General features: G+C 40.5%; 1 protein-coding gene across 7 annotated transcripts in view; it reads left to right on the forward strand.

Annotated features, from left to right (window-relative positions):
* The window catches only part of ESF1 (ESF1 nucleolar pre-rRNA processing protein homolog), a 62,433-nt gene that overhangs the window by 34,480 nt on the left and 8,238 nt on the right, over positions 1-19,715 (forward strand). For 6 of the 7 annotated variants that reach the window (XM_053284592.1, XM_053284594.1, XM_053284591.1 and 3 more), the window contains 3 exons: positions 1,892-2,053; positions 7,749-7,870; positions 11,116-11,206. In XM_053284592.1, the coding sequence (XP_053140567.1) occupies positions 1,892-2,053; positions 7,749-7,870; positions 11,116-11,206 (375 nt within the window). Of the gene's footprint in view, positions 1-1,891; positions 2,054-7,748; positions 7,871-11,115; positions 11,207-12,258; positions 12,558-19,715 lie in introns of those variants that run through there. The other variant, XM_053284597.1, reaches the window with a different exon arrangement.

A 19,715-nucleotide genomic window follows, 5' to 3' on the forward strand; every position in this document is an offset into this window, starting at 1 on the left:
CTTAGTCATTGAGCACATTTTGGGTGTGGAATTGTGGGGATGAAGGAAAGGGAAGGCCCTGTTGGTCTGGATCCTATCTATCTATCTATCTATCTATCTATCTATCTATCTATCTATCTATCTATCTATACAAATGCTGAAAAACCAACACCTGTAAATAAAGCCAACACATAAGACAAAGGAGAGCAGTGTGGAGGGGTGCAAGGTAAGGAGGGCTTGAACTCGGTAGGCTCCTCTGCCTTGCCTGGACTCCCTCAGCTGGCCTCCCCTCTTTTTGGAAGCTCCACCTCTATCTTTCTTCCCAGATGAAGGGCTACCTACCAGCCTGTTGTCTTGGTCCAGCTGGCTGCCTTCCAGGATTGCCTGACACTCACCGCCTCTTGCTTGGCTCGGGAACTTCTCCTGAGAGGAGGGGCTGCTGAGTTTTTGGTGTATTTTAAATCCGGAAAGTTCTCGAATTTAATTATGCTTTCTGAAACAAGCTTCTTAGTAGGAAATACACAGACATTTCTTCAACATGTTCTTCTGTTTTATTCATTGAGTTATAGGATACATGACAGAATTCTAGGCAATGTGTTTATTGTGGCACTAAGCAGCACGGGGGTGGTGGTGGAATGAAGTTCAGCTGTTTGAATAAAAATGTTGGTTTTCTTAAGATCAGATGGAAAGAATGTTCTGTACTTCTTACTCATTTATATGTATTTATTAAAAAAGGTGTGTGTGTGTATGTGTGTACATGCAGTCTGTTTTATTGTTTTCAAAAGCTAAATTGAGTTCTAATTCAATAAGAGAATGTAAATATTTTGGAAAAGCTGTAAACATCTCACCAAATTGGTGAAAAGCAGCTGGCTAAATTTACAAAAGGACATCCTGTTGAAATTTAGTAGTTTAAAGCAACTCCTGAGTAGTTCTATTGAGTAATTTAGTCAGGATGTCAGCCAGTGTTGCTGGCCACTCTTCATTTCCAACACAAGTCTAAATCCAGGAACACACTAAAAGGCTATGACCAGGGAAGGAGCTTCTCGCGATGCAGTCAAATTCCTGTGCTTCCAGCTATCGTGTACTTAATGCACAGTCAACAGGGTTTTCCCCCCAGGAAAACCCCGAGAGTCTTATTCCATGAAATAGAAAATCCTCAGAACTGGGAGTTGTACAGCACGATTGCAGATGAGCGTTATGTTCATTGATGAGAAATTTTGGGGAGTAGGAGTGGAGGGAAGGGTCTTTGGTAAGAGGGGAAGAAGTGGGTATACTGGATCAGGGTCTGGGATTTAGAGGACCTGGACAACTCACTTGGGTGTCGTATTGCTATCAGTCACTTTTTACATCATCTAATGGGGAAATGCTTGACTAACAAGCGGAAGGTTGCCGGTTCAAATCCCTGATGCTACTATATCGGGCAGCAACGATATAGGAAGATGCTGAAAGGAATCATCTCAAACTGCGCGGGAGGAGGCAATGATAAACTCCTCCTGTATTCTACCAAAGAAAACCACAGGGCTCTGTGGGCGCCAGGAGTCGAAATTGACTCGACGGCACACTTTACTTTTAATGTAATTCAACTTTTGCAAGACTTGAATTTTTGAACTGCACAAATGGTTTTTTGAACTGAATTTGTGTTGGTGGGAACTGCATGTTTTGAGTCTTGCTGCACGTTTTAAAAAAGCCCTGGCAGTCAGAACTTGTCGGTTAGTCTAGCTGTTGTCCTAACACATGTGTATACATACTGCTAGTGTACTGTTATATATAAATGAACCAATTTCCTAGATGTGTTTTGTTAACCTGTTGCAGCTGTATTGTCGACATTGCCTACCTATCTCAGCTGTATTGTCTACTATTAGAGTTTTAAGTACTTTTTTGCATCTTCTCCCTTTCCCCCCCTTCCTCAAAGATGATGGTGCAACATGCACAGCAGACAGTGATAAATATAAACATCACCCCAAGGATGATGAAGAGCAGATTGCAAAATACAGAGAACTCATTCAGTCTATTCAGGAAAAAGAAAAGAAGCACCAAGAAACAGATATGGAAATGGAGATTAAGTGGGTTCCAGGTAAATTGTTCACGCCAATGTTCAAGGCTAATTTTCTGTTTCCATTTTTAGTACAGGCCAGTTAATAATTTTGTTTGCTAGTTTTCTCATGACTCTTGAACTATGTGCATATTTAGATGAAAGTATATTAGAGGAAAATAATAGAACCACAGAGTTGGGGGAATTCCTTGTATGCCGTCTGGTCCAACTCCTCACGTGATACTGGGAAAAGAGGATTTGCTTTGCAAAGCAGCTAAGAGTGCCTTTTGTGCTTTCCTTGGACTTTATTAATTTAATTTAATTTAACATATTTTTATTCCACCCAAAACTTGCGTCTCTGGGCGGTTTACAACAAAAACTTGATTTCTATAGCATTGGGGGATTTTCCCAAAAATAAGATGGGATTGCGAGATACGTTTTTCATTGTGAACTGTGCTGAGCCAATTTGGTTGGGCAATATCTAAATCAGGGATTCTCAACATGTGGGTCCCCAGATGTAATTGGAATTTAACTCCCATAATTCCCAGCCAAAGGCTGCTGGGGCTGGGGATTATGGGAGTTGAAGTCCAGTAACATCTGGGGACCCACACATTGAGAATCCCTGATCTAAATAAATACATATGCCAAAGTGTGGCTTCATGCCTTCAGTGCATGTATGGCAAAGAGAGATGCTCAGCAAGTGTGGCTGTTTTCCACCGGGTTGCTTTAATCATGGTGAAAGCTGGAAGTGCTGAACTTTTCCTTCCTGAACTTTTTTTAATGCCCAAGAACACCTCTGCTTGGCAAGACCATGCTGTCTCTGCTTGCAGACCATGCTGTCCCTATCAGCTGTAGCTGCTCAGCCAAGCCCATTTTTGAACAAACAACTTGTAACATCCAGCTTGGCAGCTGCAGTGGACTACCAAACGCGTGGATGCAACTCGTTGCTTCCCTTTCCTCCTTGACATCCCCACTCAGCCCACCTGTGCCATACTGGGTTGTATGCATGCATACATAACTTAGGAACATAGGAAGCTGCCTTATACAACGTCTGACCATTAGTCCACCGAGCTCAGTATTGTTTACACTGACTCACAGCAGCTCTCCAAGTTTCCAGGAATGAGTCTCTCACAACCCTACCAGGAGATGCCAGGGATTGATCCTGGAACCATTTGCATGCAAGCACGCAGATGCTCTTCTGCTAAGTTATGGCATCGTCACCTAAGGCGAATATCTTATAGTGCTGCTCACATGTAGTCTCCCATTCAAATGCAAACCAAAGTGGACCCTTCTTAGCAAAGGGGACACTATCATGCTTTCTATCGCAAGACAAGCAGCTCCCCTCCCCTGACTTCTGCCATGACTTCAGAGACTAGAATAATTTGGGGCTGCTGCATGTAAACAGCTGATGTGTAAGGTAACTTTCAGCTGCCTCCATGTGGGGAGACTGCATTCTTATACAGCAGCTTGACACTGGGATCTGTGCCACATTAGACTATGAAACACAAGTCTGCAAAAGTGCAAATGAAATCTTTCCACCTCCAGTCCCATCACAAGGCACCATATTTGGGGAAGCAGCCTCTGTTGGGGGAGTTAGTTGAAAGCAAATCATTTTTGTGAAACAGCCTTTGTGAATGAGCAGTTGGTTCACCATGCTTTTCTATCACTCTTCAGTTCTGTGCTTTATGTCTGCATTATATTTTGCCTGAATTATCCTTTTATTCCTTTGAAGGACACCAAAACCCTATTCTCTTCTAAAAGTTAGGAAACTCTGCAGTAGTTCATTATCTATGGCAGTTCCACTGAACCGGCAGTATTTGGATTTCCTGACAGCTAAATACAGGGTTTTTTGGGTAGCTGTTTTCCTTTTTAATTGTTGAATATAGGCATATAGTGCATCTTCCAGCTTCCAACCGTAAACTCTGTTTGAAGCAAACAGTTGCTTCTTTCTTCATCCTTGTACAGTTTGATCTATCAGACAGTCACTTTCATTCTTGGGAATGGTTTGAGCAGTAGTTGCTTAGGCAATCTAATCTTGTACGGGAAGTTCAGTCCCTTTTCTGGCATCATAAAAAGGCTGTGTTATCGTCAAAGTTCTGCTTCTCCAGATGAAGCAATTTGATTTCATTCTCTAGGCAGCTGGTTGAATAAGAAATCTGGAAAATGCTTCCATTTTATTGGGACTCTTTCTGATGAGGAATGGTGTTCTAACCACACCTAACATTATTCCTCTTCAAAAGAAATCTGCAAAGCTATTACCTGGCCATCAGCCTATACTATTTCAAAATGTTTTTATACTTGTAGTTGTGTTAGTGATCTGATTGCTTTACTTTGAATAACTATGGTTGTCTTTTGCTACAGAAGTATTGTGATTGTAATATATTATTATACTGTAATATTCTCATCACACTACTGGTACTGAAGAATTTTTAGACAACAAAAAGTAGCTTTTTCATGTCCCCCTCTCCCCAGATTAGTTTTACTGTTATAGGAACATGTTAAGCATTTTTAATTTAATTTGTCTCAGTGGACCTATAATACCCACAAGTCCATTCAGGACAATTATGTCTTGGAAACGATAAGACAACTATTTACTCCTAGAGAAAGAGGCAATCTTCTCCTGGTTGTAACAATTATCTTTTCCCAGGCCTGAAAAACCAAGACAGCACTATTGCAGCTGCACAGTATAGCCTCTTAAAGGTTCAGTTAAAAAACAAAGCAACTTCTCTCTTTCTAGGAACAGAACTCCTGTAGGAAGAATGAGCAAAGAAAGCTCTAGTAGTGTATGTAGTTCCCTTACTCCCAGGTGAATGATTGCTTTGGATCCTATTAAAGTGAAGCATTCATTTCTTTTTAAGCTAACCCCAAGAAAGAAAACTAGTTGGCCTTCTACTGAATGTCCATTATGAAAGGAAGCTGAGAATTGAGCAAGCACTGTTTCACAAATAATATCGTAATAACCATTACGGGTCTTGTGCTCTAGCTTTCTTTCCCTCACAGATGGTGCACATGAGCACAAGACTTGTTCTCATAGCAGCACCAAACCACGATTTGGTATTACATCTGAACCAAGTTTGTGTGTATATGAAGTAGTAATTTTTTCATGTTTAAATTTTTATTGATTTTAACAGTATCTTAACATTCAGATCACATTAAACAAATATTGACTTCCCACTCACACCTCCTCGTGAATCACCAACTATAGAATTAACCCTTGCTGTAATAGTAATTCAAAACATATATCTTAAACCTTACAAACTCGATTTTGATTTACCCAACCTGCTATTATTACTAAATTTCAAACCCTGTTATAAAATCAATATTAGGAAAATAGTTCTTTAAGTATAATAAAAATGATTTTCAATCTTCTTTAAAACATTCCAAATTTTGATATCTTATCAGTGCTGTGAGTTTTGCCATCTCCGCATATTCCAAATTTTTTATCAGCCAATCTTCTTTTGAAGGCAGTTCATTACTCTTCCATTTCTGCTCATATATTATTCTGGCCGCCGTAGTAGCGTACATAAAGAATGTTGAATTGGTTGCAGAAAACACTCCTTGTGTTATTCCCAGCAGAAAGGATTCTGGCTTCTTAGGAAATGTCATTTAAATTTTTTTCTTTAACTCATTATATATCATGTCCCAAAAGGCCTTAGCCTTCCTACAAGACCACCACATATGAAAAAAGGTTCCTTCAGAGTGTCCACATTTCCAGCATTTGTTTGAAACATTTTTATACATTAATGCCAATTTTTTAGGTGTCAAATACCACCTATACATCATTTTATAATAATTTTCTTTTAAAACATAACATGCAGTGAACTTTAAATCAGTTTTCCATGATTTTTCCCAGGCTGCCATTTCTAAAGTAGTAATTTTATATTAAGACTTGGATCCAAATGTGTGTGACTGTACCACTACCACTCTGCCTGCATTTGCCTGTGCAACGCAGTGTTCTAAAGGGTCCCCCAATTCTTGGAGCAGATTTGGGGGGGTACAAAGGACTGCAGCAGGAACTGGGGGGGGGGTAAGAAAGCCCTAACGCATATGTGAAACACCAGGCATTTCCTGGTAGGTAACTGCTGTTTGTGTTGCTTTTTTGTTTGGTTTTTTAATTGCTTCCTGCTCCTTTTTAGGCTTTTGTGAATGGGGAGACTTGGATCGGGTAGCATACAATTGTATGGAGTGTGTGTATCCTGTAGGCTTTATGAAGTTGTCATTTGCTATGGGGGAAAGAAGGATGTTTCTTTCAACCAAGCATTTAATATATCACTTATCTGCTTCCAGCTGTTGACAGGTCCGGAAATGCTTACTCAAAGATTTCTCCTCGAAACACAAACGTAACAAAAGGGCACCAGAGAGATGAACATCTACATAAATGGTCTGATGGTTACAGCTCCCTGTGGAGCATACAGGGGTAGAGAATAGTAACCTCCTGTTCTTTTGATCTGTCAATTCTGAAAGCTACTAATAGAAACTAGTATATGAGGCAACATGATAAATTCAGCCAAATAAAAGGATACTTATTTGACTAATTTACATTTCCCCCCCAGTAATATTTCCTTTAAAATAGTTTTTGGAATAGGTTTGTGTGGAGTCTGTGGTGGTAAATATTTTTAAAGAAACTAAATTACTGTTGAAGCTTTGAAACTTGGATTTCCTGTTACACTTCAAGTAACTAATTTAGCAAGTTCCCTTCTCTAACCAAAATAGTAGTAAAGGTGTAATAAATAAGAGAACATTGCATGCATGTGATATTTTTGCAGAAACCGGGTCTTTTTTCAAGTCTTCGAACATGAGTTTCCTAAAAAAAATATTAAAACATGGGGTTTTAATAGATAGTTTCTCATTTCTTCTTGATTTCACCTTTAATACCTTAAGGGATTTCCAACTCACTTGCAGATCCTTCCGCCCACCCCACCCCCTTGCATTCTGGGCGCTGATGTATGCACAGATTTTAGTATAATCCATGCAGCCCTGTTAAGTCCAAAACAGCTGCAGTGCCTGCCTGCTAGGTGGTGGGAATTGGTGCAGATGCTTGTGTGATGTGTTCGGCAGACCAGTCCAGTTGGGACTGCCATGTTTCATGCTAGTTGAAGCTCCCTAACCATTTCCAAGTTGAGTCTGTGGTCTGACTCTGAGGTTCATATTTTTAGTGTCTGTTTCGAAGTCTTCAACGAACAGAAAAGGCTGTGGATTTTTTACCAGATGGAAGGCAGTCTTACCTAGTACCGCAACCTGTGTTTCCAGGCTCAGCTGAAGATCTAGGAGCACCCCAAGGCTGTTAAGGGAGGGACAAAGGGAGGCTAGATGCCAGCTATTAGGGTAATCTCTATCCATGCCAAATGAGTGTCCATTGATGATCTGTACTTCACTCTTGTGTGGATATCTTAGGTTGTCGAACTTGTCTTTAGACTTGAACTATGGCCAGTGGTAGAAATTACCAAGATCATATGATCTGTGTGAGAAAGAAAAGGCAGGGCAGGGGGAGAGAGTGATGGGTATTATCCACATATTAGAGACTCCACACTCTAATCTTGCCTAACAACCTATTTAGTAGGAATTCTCTGCAAAATCTTATAGGGGAAAATCCTAGAAGAAATATTCCATATGACATTTTATCATCTGTTACTTCTGCTAATGATTTAACACTGGGGTGATGTTTCTCCCCTTTCAGACTAGTAAATAAATCTTAATTGGATCCTCTTGAGTTAATCTATTTTCTGATTGGCTGTAGGACTTAAAGAAACTGCTGAAGAAATGGTAAGAAACAAGTTAGAAGGAAAGGATAAACAAACGCCATGGGAGCAATTTTTAGAAAAGAAGAAAGAGAAAAAGAAACTGAAGAAAAAGCAGAAGGTAACGTATGCGCTAGTCAAGTACCCTTCCCACATTGACTCATGTGCTAAGGAATCCCTGCATGTCTGCTATGGAAATCTAGTGAGTTCCAGGTGATGGTTCTGGAGCTTTTTCTAGGATTGACACAGTTTATGCTGGGCATTAGCCAGGCCCAGACATCATCAGACACCAGCAACAAGCACACTCTGGCACATATCTACTCGTCCCCAGCAAAAGTGCTAGCCGCATTGGTAGTGGTGGATGTGAGCTGTCCTTCAGAGAAGCTTGTCCCCAAAACACATTGTGTGCCATCCACAGTTTCTTTTCCTCCAGAGCAAGTAGTCCTTGTTCTTAAGCAAGGGCAACTGTATGTTTTCTTCCTTTGGATGTCTTTTAAAAAAAAAAATTAAAGAACTTGGTATACTTACAGAAAGCATAAGTAAGGGTAGGCAAATGATTGACTAAGGTAGCATTAGTCATAGCTGGCCTGAGTACTCTTCATCTTTCTTTGGCAGTCAAGTAAAATGAAAAGGGAGTTGTGATTAAAGGAAACTAAATGTAATTAACCCATCCAGAAAATTCTCCTTTGATCTTGTGTCCTTGATAAGTTGATGCTAAAGGGGATGGTTATTCTTGTTGCTGAAATCTCTTTGCATTAGAGCTGCCAAGCCTTGGATGAGAATGATAGCTTTGTACAAAGTCCTAAGCAATGAGCAAATTTTGCCTGCAGAATTTTAGAAGCACATCTTTTTTAACACTGGGAAAGTCTTCAAAGAAATGCACATTTTGAAATTATTTTGGAAAAATGATGGCAATGTCTCCATAATGATTGACTTTCTCCATTGTTTGTGTAAAGTCAACAAGAGGGTTGCCAAAAATGCCTTCATTTTAAGCTAGACTTTGACTCTGAGAGCATTTTGGCTCCATATGGTTGTCCATTATTTCAGAATACGCTAGCCAAGGCACTCCATAGAATGAGACAACTGTGGGGGAAGAATGGCAGTTCAGTCCCCAAATAGCAAAGCAAAACCAGTTTGGTGAGAAGGCAGCAAAGCAAGAGGTCTTGAGACAGTTGTTGAGTATTGAAGAACTACAAGGATTTATTTAAAGAAAAGGTTACAAACAAATGTGAAAAAGCCTGCAGCTTAATTTAAGATGTGACTCATGGCTGAAGACCAAAACAAACAGCCATCTCTGGAAAGACAAAATGAAGGCTAACACTGGAAGATGAAAGACGGGAGGAGTCCAGCACTTTTATCCATGACTCTAACCCCCCACCCCCACCCCCCTGCTATGATCATTATGAGACATGGCAGCTGATGCTGTTAGGGTCCTAGCTCCAACAACTAGCTTTGAAGTACACTATATTTTGGAAATGTTGATTTAGCAATCCTAATGGGTAAACCTTATTGTACCTTTGTGATTATTCGATCAGTGGTGTTGAAAATGCAGTGCTCTTGCATAACACTCAAACGTATTTATGACCTCAAATTTGGTGTTTACAAATTCTTGGTTCTTGAAATTGCCTCTGAATTAACTTATTAAGATTGCTTCCTTGACTACTATGTTTCAGAAACTTAAATTTGTCATATTTTGGATCCTGTCTATTTTTCCAATAAGCTCAGGACTGGATGCATGGGGTTGTGTCATTTTTATTTTCATAACAACCCTGAGAGGTACATTAGACTGATAGTTAGTGACTTGCCTTAAGCTACTCGGTGAGCTTTAAGCTCAAGTTCTAAATGCAAATCTTAAGATCAACTTGAGCTAATGTGTATTCTGCTTGGTTGTTGTTGGATTTCCCAAATTCAGACTTGACACCGTAGCACTCTGCAATGCTAGTTCCTCTCGACTACACTTTCCATGGTTATTCTGAACACAATTCAAATAACATATGTCTCCAATGACTCCCTAAGAAAACTTGCACCATATCTGCTTCCTTCAGGGCAACTGCTATTGATTTGGGCCTGGGTTGTGGTATTCTTGCTATCTTTGTCGCTTTGCCCAGCTAGCAGTTCTGCTTGCTTTTTTTTTTTTTTTTAAGCCAGCCATGTTGGCTGCACTGTTAAGTTGGAGAAGAGTAGCTGTGCCATTTTGTTTAGGGGCAGTTGTTACTAACTCTGGGCAGTTTAGTAGCTAATGTATAAGGAAGTTCGAAGGTAGATTGTTATTGTAAACCTCTTAGTTTCCTGTCCACTGCAGGCTTAACTATCCATTGTTAGGGGAGGAGGACAATGCCCAATTTCAGTGGTACCAATCATTCAAAAGATTAAAAACCATTGTTCCTGTGCATAAAGTTCCACATGGAATTGTTCATGAACCCTGTAATACACATTGAGTATCACTTATCCAGACATCCGGAATGCTCCAAAATCTGGACACCACGCTGTAACAAAAACAAAGAACAAAACGCCTCAGCTCACTCGCTTGCAGATTCCCAATTTTGCTGTTTTGAAACATGCAGTCAAAACTTACTTATTTCAGAAGGCTGCACACATCTCATGCCTTGATTGCCCACCCGGGACATTTCTCCCCTGGTTCCATTGTCCCAAGCCCACTCCCTGCTTTCTTCCCTTGCATCGCCTCCCACTGCAGCTCTGGGGTCCCCACGCACTCCACTCACATTGGCAACCGCCGAGTTCTCTTCTTCAAGGGGGGTGGGCTGCAGATCCCATGGGCAGGAAAAGACACAAAGGCTCCTTTCTTTGGGGAGGGGCCAGGAGGGAAGGCGCCTGTGCCAAATGTTTCTTCCCAGTTGCCTCTCTAGGAACCTGGACTCCCTCAGGTTAACCCTTAAACTGGCCTTCCCCTGGCAGGAGGCAGCAAAGGGGGCTCCTCCATCCCTGCCTTGCAAGAGAGAGCAAAGAGTGCATGCTCAGTTTGGGGCCTGTTCTGTTGGCGTCTGTTTTGGTGCTCTGTTGGGGCCTGCTCTGTCTTTATAAAATACAGTAACCTTTTGTGTTTAGACTTAGATCCCATGCCCAAGATAGCTCATTATACAAATATTCCAAAATCTGGAGAAATCCGGAACAATTCTGGACCCAAGTAGTCCGGATAAGAGATACTCAACCTGTAATGCTTGCAGTCCTGTAGTTGATTTTCAGTGAAAGTGGTAATTGAAATACTTTCTTCCTGTGTTAAGAGTCTGTACCCTGAGGCTACTATTTGAAAGTCACATTTGAAAGCTTTGTGGTTTTTAATATGACATTTATTTGTATTACTAACACATTGCTAGTGTTTAGTAATAGAAATGCAATGTATTTCAGGCTGCTGCTGAAGAAATACTGACTGAAGACGAATGCCCATCTGATATTGATTTGAATGACCCATACTTTGCTGAGGAACTTGGGAAAGAAGGTTAGATGTCATTCTTGTTGACCCATGTACTTAAGGGTGATTCAGTATACTCTGCGTATGGTACTTAGATTTCCAAAGATGTTTGAGCAAGCTCTTCCAGCAATTTTATAATGACCAACTCTCTTCCCAGCTGAGCACTGATTAAAAGGCAAGGATTAGAAGGTGAGAATAATTGAACAGTTTGTTCATCAGACAATAAATAGTGGGGTCTACCAGTAATGTGTATTGAAATACAAATTGCTATAATTCACAAGTGATCTGACGTTGATGGTGGAAAAGGTGCGGATTGTACCAAATCAGGATGGTGAAGTCCGAAGCAGAAAATGAATAAGTTCCAGAAGGTCCTTTCTGAACATGGGGAACAGGACAAAATAACTGAAGAAGAAATTCAACCAGTGATGCACTTGGCAGCTAAATTAATTAATTAAAATACTCACTTCACATACATTGATGAAGATCTAAATTGATTGCAAACATACAGATGAGAAATATTGGGGTCACTAGGGAAAGTTCAGTTAATGTCGGCTCAATGTGCTCTGGTAGTGCATTGACTGGTAGTGCATGGAAAGAGATGAAAAATGAAATTGCAAATATTACAGGTCTATTATATAAATCTGTGGTGACTAACATATGGATTTCTGGGTGTCCTGGATAGGATATTGTGAAGCTGGGAATGTATAGAAAAAGGTGGTTTAAAATGTCAGCAGACAGAGCAACTTTTTCATAGGGAAGTTAAATGGGCTATTTAGTTTAGAAAAGGTAATTGGGGAGCAGAGACATGACTTAAATATTGTGTAAATAGAACATTATTTATTTCTAATGAACATAAATTATTCTCTGTCTCAAATCACTCAAAAGACGATGCACATTGGGATCATGGAAATGATCGGAAATATTACTTCATGAAATGCATAATGATCTTATTGCTATAGGATGTTGTAATAGCCGTGAACAAAGATTGTTTTTAAGAAGATCAAATGTAGGATTGGTTCAGGTGTCATGTAGAACCACAATCTCATGGAACCTTAGGAATATACGTTCTTCCCTTCCAGGCCCATGCATGAGTTGGAAGAATTCAACTTTCATCTACCATTAGAAGAAAATGAGATTCGTCAGAATGCCTAAACTAAATAGCCCTGGTTTATTCTAACCAAAGTGCATGAAATAAACAAAGATATAAACCAAAGTTTGGAGTGAGTTTTGTATCTCAGTTTATTTCAAGCCCTTGGGTCAGAATAGCAATAGCAATAGCACTTACATTTATATACCGCTTTATAGCCGGAGCTCTCTAAGCGGTTTACAATGATTTAGCATATTGCCCCCCAACATTCTGGGTACTCATTTTACCGACCTCGGAAGGATGGAAGGCTGAGTCAACCTTGAGCCCCTGGTCAGGATCGAACTTGTAACCTTCTGGTTACAGGGCGGCAGTTTTACCACTGCGCCAATAAACCAAGGTAGGTTGGTTTGGATGTCATGACAGATTTTTGGTTAGTTTCTAGCTGCAGACAGAAATAGAATTCTTTCAGTTGGTGCACAGGCAGGGCTCAAGGGAGCACAAAATCCTGAGACTAGGAGATGGTTCACAGACCCAAGATTCAACTGTAGCTTCACGTGATGCCTGAACCAGCCCATCATATTTGTGGAGAATTGGTCTATGGACAGTTGTGAACTCCATGGATGGAGTTCACAACTGTCATGAGTTATAAACCATAGCCATGAGTTATAAACATAGAGCTTCCATGTTCATTACCAGCATGCCACTGATTTTCAAATGCTAGGGACAAACAGTCTGGTAATGCTCTGTCTGTGGATTTTTCTGTTGGTATGGGAAATGACTTGATTAACAAGCCAGAGGTTGCTGGTTTGAATCCCCGCTAGTATGTTTCCCAGAATATGGGAAATATTACTTTCCAGAATATGGGAAACACCTATATCATGCAGCAGCAATATACGAAGATGCAGAAAGGCATCATCTCATACTACATGGGAGATGGCAATGGTAAATCTCTCCTGTATTCTACCAAAAGACAACCACAGGGTTCTGTGGTCACCAGGAGTCAATATTGACTCTATGGCACACTTTACCTTTACCTGACTTCAGCTATTGTAGATGGAGCACTGAACTAGATGGATTTGTTTTTTCTGATAGGTAGTGCTCACATCATCATCATCATCAAGCTAGTGCTCACATCATCATCATCATCTTACATTTATATCCTGCTCTTCCTCCAAGGAGTCTAGAGTGGTGGACATGGTTATTTCCTCCTCACAACAACCCTGTGAGGTAGGTTAGGCTGAGAGAGAAGTGACGGGCCCAGAGTCACCCAGTGAGTGCTATGGCTGAATGGGGATTTGAGCTCGAGTCTCCCTGGTCTTGGTCCAACACCTGTACATTAAGTTCTTACTTGCCTCAATTAGTGTTTTCTTTCAGTTATAGCCTGTTTGCAGATGCAAGGTGAATCCAATTTCTCAAACTTTATTCTCTTTTACTCCTCCCTCTTCAATTGATAGGTGTCGTATTACCTTATATTTAATGACACATTAATGGTGAATTATGATACTGCTGATATATTTCTACTTAGTTAACTAGTTAATAGCCATGAAGATCCTAATTCAGAGGGCTGTTTTCTGTGTGCTCAACAAGATACTTAATTGTTCTGAACAGCAGCTCTCCATGCTTTGTTACCATTATGACTTTTGAAATGGCCATGAGTTTCTAGAGTAGTTCATTGTGACAGTGGGCAGTGGCTGCTTAAAAAGGCATGTTAGAGCCTATTGCAGAGTTAAATCATTCAGCCCCCTCAGTTGTGTTGGAAAAACTTGGACGCTTGTATTTCTTTAGTTCTGTGTGTTTTTGAATGCCCATCCATGGAGTTCACAACTTGGAATATTGCAGCTAGAATTAATGTACATACAATTACAAACTCAAGACAAGCAGTTCATCTAAAGTAGTGTGTGAAAGGTTTCATTTAATGTTTAGGTGCATTCTGCAGTTGGAAAAAGTAATCAGTTGTCTGTGGAATGTCAAGCAAACATGAGAGAATTGCTCTAGTTGAGTGCTGCTCCAAGGCACTCTTGTAAAATTCTTGCATAACTGTTCCAGCTTAGATGAGTAACTTTTCGGGAGTACATTTATGTTTTTCAGCAGATGATAGAATTGATATTTTTTTCTACTGGCTGATGATGATGGAAAGCAGTGAGATGAACTAGGTCTGATGGGCCTATAAATATTCATACAGTTTAGACCTTGGAGGCAAATTGGAATTATGTACATTTAATACACTGCTTTCTATCATACCTGAATGGTTTTTGTATGAGAATGAATTTGATCTCTTTGGGTTCCTGGAAAAGAAGTCTGTTTAGGAGATGCAGAGAGCACTAGGGTTCACATAGTCCAAGCCATTTTGTGCTACCCATAAACAAGTTTATATTATTTTGATGGAAAAACAAGATTGCTTTGTGGGAGTCATTATAATGGATCCTGCACATGATTTTTAGAAGACTATAATTTCATGTGCTTCCTGGATCATGGTTTGGGTTCTCCTCAAGAGGATGTGCATGGAATAACTTGATAAACATCCAAAGGAGTAAGCTGCTTTCAAAAGACAGTTTGTATTATCTTCACAGGAACCCTTTGAGAATCTGTCTTTGAGATCTTGATATCTGTTAGATCTTGATTTTAGAAGTAAAGTGCACTGTTGGGCTGGTTTTGATGTAAGATTATTTATATACTAGTACAATCAGCAAGAAAGCGGTGGTGTGAGCTAAGTATAGCATCTTCATTTTCCATAGGATTTCTGTTCCCATGTTTGTTTGTTTTGGAGTTGTGGCACTTTCACTTTCCAGCTAATATCCTACAACAGACACCAGATTGTTAGTTGCTCTGGCCCCTACTCCAGTGCCCTTTGGGGATGTGCCATTGGCAACCCTTATGGAGCTCTGAAGATGGCCAAAGCCATGCTGGCAAATGTTTTAAAGCCCTGTTGGAGTACCACCACCTGCCTCTAGTGTTCTCTCTAATTATTTTTCATCTGTGTGCAGAATGAGTTTTGTTCTAGGCATCAGTATCAAGCTAGTGTCTGCACATGTGTATTCAGAGAGGATCTGCCTGATTTAACCTGAGTGGGATCTAAAATTAACTGAGTGGACATCAAAAAACTTGTGAGCGCCTGTGTACACCTTAGAGGGAAGACTGCCTGCCTCCCCTAAAACCTAGCTAAAATATATGTGTAAGGGTGCTACAGGTGTATGATACTGCTTGTTAAATCTCCTGTCAGCTTCTCCTGTAAACGCCTAATGCTTCCATAGTGTGAAATAAGAGAGTAGCACTCACATTTTAGGAGGTGGCTTTTTGTGCAGCCATAAATTCAGAAGGGCACTGGTATAGTGAGTGTGTGTGTAAGTAAAAATGTGGGCATGGCTGCAAAGACTTGTGGGTTGTTGAGCTGGAAATAATTCTAGGTTGTGCCCATTTAGTTGAAATTGAAGTAGGCCTTATTGAAAAGGATGAGATGTTTCTTTCTTTTAGGTTTGCCAGGTCTGCATCTTTTTGATCTGTAGCATTCTATAAACAAACCACGAAAACATAATGTTAAGGCTTAACAGGGATCTGCATGCTATGGACCAATGTAGGAGAATTGTCCTGCGTGTGTGTGTTTTGGCTTGACAGCCTGCACATGTCAGTGTTCCAGGAATTTGTTCTTCCATTATTTCCAAGCTGGCTTCTGGTGTGACCATGTTCACTCTAAGGATATGTTCTGGCACATGCCTCTTTATTCCTTTCATTGTTAAGAAAATCCTCTTCCCTTAACCAATTATGTACCTTCCCTCCCTTTATATTTCTTCCATATTTTTTGCTAGATCACTTTAATCGCTCCCTAGGTACTCATTGCTGATGTTGGTCTTTTTCTTTAGCCATTTTCCTGAAACATGTTCACTTAGCTTTTCTCCTCTTGATTCCTTGCATGTTGCAGAAATAGTGATGGAAATGCCATTAGAGCAAAGTGTTGAATACATTTTTTTCCTTGACTGCCTTCTGTAGTAACCTGTCTGAGCTTCAAATGTTTTCTTAAATTAGATAGTACTATGAAGTGCTAGAAACAATCATTATTTTGGGTCAGACCATGACTTTATTGGAACACTGTTTTGGCTTTTTACACTCTAGGATGGTTTTGTTGTCATTTATATTGGCAGGAAAACAGTCCTCTGTTTTCCCTGCAGCATGATTCTATAATGCTTACTTGCAAATACATTCACTTGCATTCCATGGGGGTTACTTATTTTTAAGTGTGCTGGAGTAAAGGCTTCGGCTCCAACAAAGCAAGATGCTACTGAAACATGTCTCTCCTTTACAAACATGTATCCTATTTATACCAGATTGCAGTTGTCATGTTGTTTCCCCTTACAGCTGACTTTTGGGCCTGTCACTATGAGTATTGTTAAACTTCTCTTCAAGATTTGCACTCCCTTGCTTCCCTTTTGAGAGCAAGGGAGTGCAAATCTTTTGCTTTCTCTCTCAGCCTTTTTTGCTAGCCCAGCTTCTCTTGATGTATTGGTTTGATTTGTTATATTGCTGCAGTGGACATTTGGTTCTGTATTACTGATGCAGCCCTCTGGTGTGGCAGACCCTCCAACTGCCATTGGCTCCTCTCCTCCTAGATAACAGATAGTCTTGCAAGCTCTGGCAGGACAGCCAAGTATTTGGGGATAATGGGGACGCTTTTGATTCTAAGTTGCCTGGAAATGAATTAAGCATATTTACCAAATGAGCTTTTTGACGTGGTTCGGATTGGTTGAGCTACCTTTAGGTTGGGAATGGACAAAAAACCCACTTATAAGGTTGGAAGCCTGTTTGGAAATCCTTCAATTAAAGGTGAGGTGCAAGGACCCCATGACCTTCCTGAACCACCTTTGTTTCACTGCCTGGCTTTTGTACGCCAATGACAAAGTTTTTTGGAAGTGAAAACACTGGCCAACACCCTAACACTGCATGTATGCAATGGACAAGGTTGTGTTAATCCAAGAAGATTGTGTAGCTGTGCAAAATCGTGGAGATGCTTGAAAATGCATTGTTGTGCAAACATTGGATACAAAATATACGAGGCTCACCATAGGTTGCACACCTTGTTGCATAAGTGCAAACTGCTACCACAACACTAGTCTGGAGTACAAGCTGCTCCAGACTTGGCACAGCTTGCTAGTGCAACTTCCTTGTGCCAGTACAGTATTGGGCAGGATGTTAGCTGCTGTATTCATGACCAGTCAGATTTATGAAAAGTATTTATGATACTTGTAAACATGAGGGGACTGGTAAGAAGGAAGTTGAAAGGGAAAGTCAGGAGGGTCAAATCACTCCAGAAAGCATGGAACTTATTTAAAACTACAATACTAGAAGCTCAGTTGGAATGTATACCAAGAAGGAGGAGAGGTACCACCAAGTTCAGGAGGATGCCAGCGTGACTAACAAGTAGAGTCAGGGAAGCTATAAAAGGGAAGTAAACTTCCTTCAGAAAATGGAAGTCCTGCTCAAATGAAGAGAACAGAAGGAACATAAACTTTGTCAAAAGAAATGCAAGGATTTCTTGCCAAAAAGGGGTGCAAAGAGAGAGTTTGAGGAGCATATAGCTAGAAGTGTCAAGGGGAATATCGGAAGTAGAAAACCTGCCAGGGAGGTGGTTGGACCCTTAGATGATGAGGCTGTGAAAGGGATTATTTTTCCCCCTTTCCCTCCCAATTTTATTGAAACATAAGCAAAACAAAAGAAAAACAGTGTCATGATATTTATTTAAGCAAGTACTAGTAAGAAAATATTCTGAGTATTTTAACAGTTCTAAGAAAATTTGGCAGCAATGATCAACATTTGATTACATCTGATCAACACTTGGTTGCATAAAGCTGGGTACATAAAGCTTCACAGAAAGGGATTATTAAGGAGGATAAGGAGATTGCAGAGAAGATGAATGAGTTCTTTGCATCTGTCTTTATGGTGGAGGATACTGACCATATACCCTCTCCAGAATTGAGCTTTTCAGGTTTAGCGGCTGAGAAACTGGGCCAATTTGAGGTTAGAAGGGAAGATGTTCTAAAGTGTCTTGAAAAAAGACACTAAAAAATAACAAATCACCAGGGCCAAATCACATCCACTTTAGAGTTCTGTAGGAACTCAAATATTGCCGATCTCCTAGCAAAAATATGTAACTTGTCCCTACAATCAGACTCTGTACTAGAGGACTGGAAAGTAGCCAATGTGACTCAGATTTTCAAAAAGGGATCCGGGGGAATATGGGAAATTATAAGCCTGTCAGCTTAACTTTGGTGCTGGGTAAATGGATAGAAAGCACCCTTAAGGACAAAAATTTAAAACATATAGGAAAAAAGGCCTTATTGAAGGAGAACCAGCATGGCTTCTGCAAGGGAAAGTCTTGCCTCACTAACCTCTTGGAGTTCTTTGAGAGTGTCAACAGGCATGTGGATAAAGGTGATCTGGTTGACAGTATACTTGGACTTGCAAAAAGCTTTTGATAAAGTTCCCCGCCAAAGGCTCTTGAGTAAACTTAGCCATCATTGGATAAGGGGACAGGTTCATGAGTAGAACTGGTTGAAGGACAGGTAACAGAGTAGGAATAGATTGACAGTTTTCACAATGGAAGGAAGTAGAGTCCCCCAGGGATCGGTACTGGGACCAGTGCTCTTTAACTTGTTAATAAATGATCTATAAGTTGTGCTAAGCAGTGAAGTGGCCAAATTTGCAGATGACACTAAACTATTTAGGATAGTCAGATCCACAAGAGATTGTGAGGAGCTCCAAAAAAATCTCTCCAAACTAGGGGGGGGGGACAAAATGGCAAATGTGGTTCCATGTAAGCAAGTGTAAAGTGATGCACGCTGGGGCAAAAAACACCAACTTCACACATATGCTGATGGAATCTGAGCTCTCTCCTGACTGACCAGGAGAGAGATCTTGGTGTCATGGTGGACAGCTCACTGAAAGTGTTGGCTTAGTGCATGGTAGCTGTGAAAAAGGCTAATTCCATGCTAGGAATCATAAAGAAGGGGATTGAAAATAAAATTGCTAGTTCTATATGCCCTTATAGCTGTACTGAGTGCAGCTTTGGTCACCATGTCTTAAGAAGGATATTGTAGAACTGGAAAAGGTGCAGAAGAGGACAACCAAGATGATCAGGTGCCTGGAACACCTTCCTTATGAGGCTAGGCTACAGCATCTTGGGCTCTTTACCTTGGAAAAGAGGCGACTAAGGGGAAACATGATCGAGCTGTATAAAATTATTCATGGAGTGGAGAGGGTGGACAGAGAAATTTTTCTCCTTTTCACAACGTTAGAATCAGGGGTCATCCCATGAAACTGAAGGTTGGGAAATTTAGGACCAACAAGGCGCTTCTTCACACAGCGCATAATTAATCTGTGGAATTCTTTGCCATGGGATGTGGTGATGGCCACCAGCTTGGATGGCTTTAAAAGGGGCTTAGACAGATCCATGGTGGGCAG

The sequence above is a fragment of the Hemicordylus capensis genome, chromosome 1, assembly GCF_027244095.1.
Source record: "Hemicordylus capensis ecotype Gifberg chromosome 1, rHemCap1.1.pri, whole genome shotgun sequence".
Taxonomy (NCBI): Eukaryota; Metazoa; Chordata; class Lepidosauria; order Squamata; family Cordylidae; genus Hemicordylus; species Hemicordylus capensis.